Consider the following 2189-nt stretch of genomic DNA (forward strand, 5'->3'; position numbering starts at 1 on the left):
GACCGCATGTCGCCGCCGCCACCGCCTCCGCCACCGCCGGGACGCTTTGAAGAGATCCGTTCCGAAAACCCACCGTTTGGCATGATGAGATATTGGTTTGGCACCTTGGACCGATTGCAGCCGAAAGGCGCTTTGCAGTTGGAAAAGTGGTAGCGAAATACGTTAAGTGAGATGGATGAACGGTAGGATCAACGTTTTCATAAACTCTACGCTCGAGTCCTATGGTATTAATGTTCTTTAATTTATTTAAAAGTCGGTTGACTAATTATTGGTCAACTTTTCCATGCCAGTCCATTTAACTTTTGAAAGTATTTATAATGTGTGGTTCTCTAGAAAACACGTTAGTTAGTGAACATGTTTCGTTCAGACAATTTTAACAGCATAAGATTGATTCTTTAACACACATTTTACTGCTTATGCTGCTTGAAATGCTTAGTGCAATTCCCTTCTATATTCAAAATGAAGGCCAAACACCTTCAAGATCCTTCGTGGCCATCCAATACCTTTCCATTCAATTCAATGCATTGCTGATGACTTCGTTTTTCAGTGCGACAACGAATTATTCTTTGAATTGAGTAAAGATACAGTAAAAACCACTTAAAGGGCCGCTCCATATAACGTTCTAAATTCTTTTGTTAGACAATTTTGTGTACCAATCGAAAAGAAGGAGGCAAAATACGTTGTAAACGCTAAGTAAATGCAAAGAATGTAAAAGTTTTGTGATACATTTTGAAGCAGTTGCTAAGAAATCATCAAAAGAAATTTGTCAAAAACTCTGAACTAACAACAAGAAGTTCCGAAGAAGTTTTGCATATATTCTGTTTTGCCAAACAATTAAAAAAAGTAATTTAAAATACTAATGACAAGAACGAAGATGAACAATTTTAGTTTGAATTGGTCATATGGTTTCGTTTAGATAGGAACATTCGCTGGTGGCTCAGAAATAATCAGTTCGCTCAATTTGCGATTGAGATTTTTAATGGGATACGCTTCAGTATAATTGTAATTTTCCGCAATCTCCTGTAATTTCGACTATTAAAGCAGTTAACAAAGGATTAGTTGGTTGTTGTAGTTAAAACGACCAAGAAGTTATTTATACACCAAAATATGGTGGTAATGGTCCACAAAAAATAGGTTACTGTAAATATTTCTGGCAAAAAAGCAGTAAAAAACCAAAAGTCAATAAACCGATTTAATCAGCGACATATCATAAAAAGATTTACTTTATTTTCAACATTTTGTAACGGATGGTTCTATTACATGCTACCAATTAAATTACACAGTTTAACAGCAATAAATAACTTAACTATTGCCATGCCCTTTCTCACTCCCTCATGTTCTCTGTTCTCTCTTCGGTTCCCTCCGGATAAGAGGCTTCATTCGAGGAGCTCCGCCAACGCGCTAATGTACGTCTGTGCCATCTGCAGGGTTTCGTGCTTGGAAAACTGTCGATCGTTGCTCAGCGATGGCAGATACTGGCGCAACCGATCGAACGCCTCGTTCAGCCCCTTCATGCGCTTCCGTTCGCGTGCGTTGGCCGCCAAACGTCGGGTTTTCCTCACGACCGTCGGAAGTGAACCGCCGCCGCCCCGTTTGGCTTTGCTTTTCACGACACCGGCACGGGTCCCAGCGTTCGTTAGGACGTCACTATCGGAGGTGCTACTGTCGTGCTCGAGGTTGACCCTGCTCCTGCTGCTACTGCTGCTGTCCCTTTCACTGACGTTGCCCGTATAGGCAGGACTCGGTGGGTAGTGCCTCTGTGCGAAGTGTCCTTCGGCGAACGGATACAGATCGTTGCCACCGACGATCGACGTAATCTGCTGGCCGGCGGCGTATCCTTCGTAGGGCGATTGGAAGTTGAACACGTCCGCTGCGCTCATCGCTGTTCCGTCTTTCGTAGCTTTTTTCAAACTAACCTGCCGCAGGATCGGCCACGTACCTTTATATACCTGCCCCCGGAGCTCGGTCGGGGCTCGGCACCGTTCGGATCACTTCGGTCAGCAGGAACGGGCGGAAACCAGAACCGAAACAACTTCCCCGCCGACAGTCTCGGCCCTTCTCCGGCCGGCGATGCCTTCGGGGCACACGTGCCGTGTCTGAACCAATCATCAGCTTCGCACCCCGTCGGGTGCGAGCAATTGCGCAAAGAGAGGTCAGTTCGCCCGACACTTGCTTCTCCCTCGACTATT

The 2189-nt window shown here is 44.8% G+C and overlaps 1 protein-coding gene across 1 annotated transcript; it reads right to left on the minus strand.

The window, feature by feature from the left end:
* Positions 1 to 1376: 1376 nt before the first annotated feature.
* On the minus strand, positions 1377 to 1880 carry LOC128270033 (protein atonal-like). The gene has a single exon (XM_053007435.1). The coding sequence runs from the start codon at positions 1878 to 1880 to the stop codon at positions 1377 to 1379; it is 504 nt and encodes a 167-aa protein (XP_052863395.1).
* Positions 1881 to 2189: the final 309 nt, after the last annotated feature.

The sequence above is a fragment of the Anopheles cruzii genome, chromosome 3 (assembly GCF_943734635.1).
Source record: "Anopheles cruzii chromosome 3, idAnoCruzAS_RS32_06, whole genome shotgun sequence".
NCBI lineage: Eukaryota > Metazoa > Arthropoda > Insecta > Diptera > Culicidae > Anopheles > Anopheles cruzii.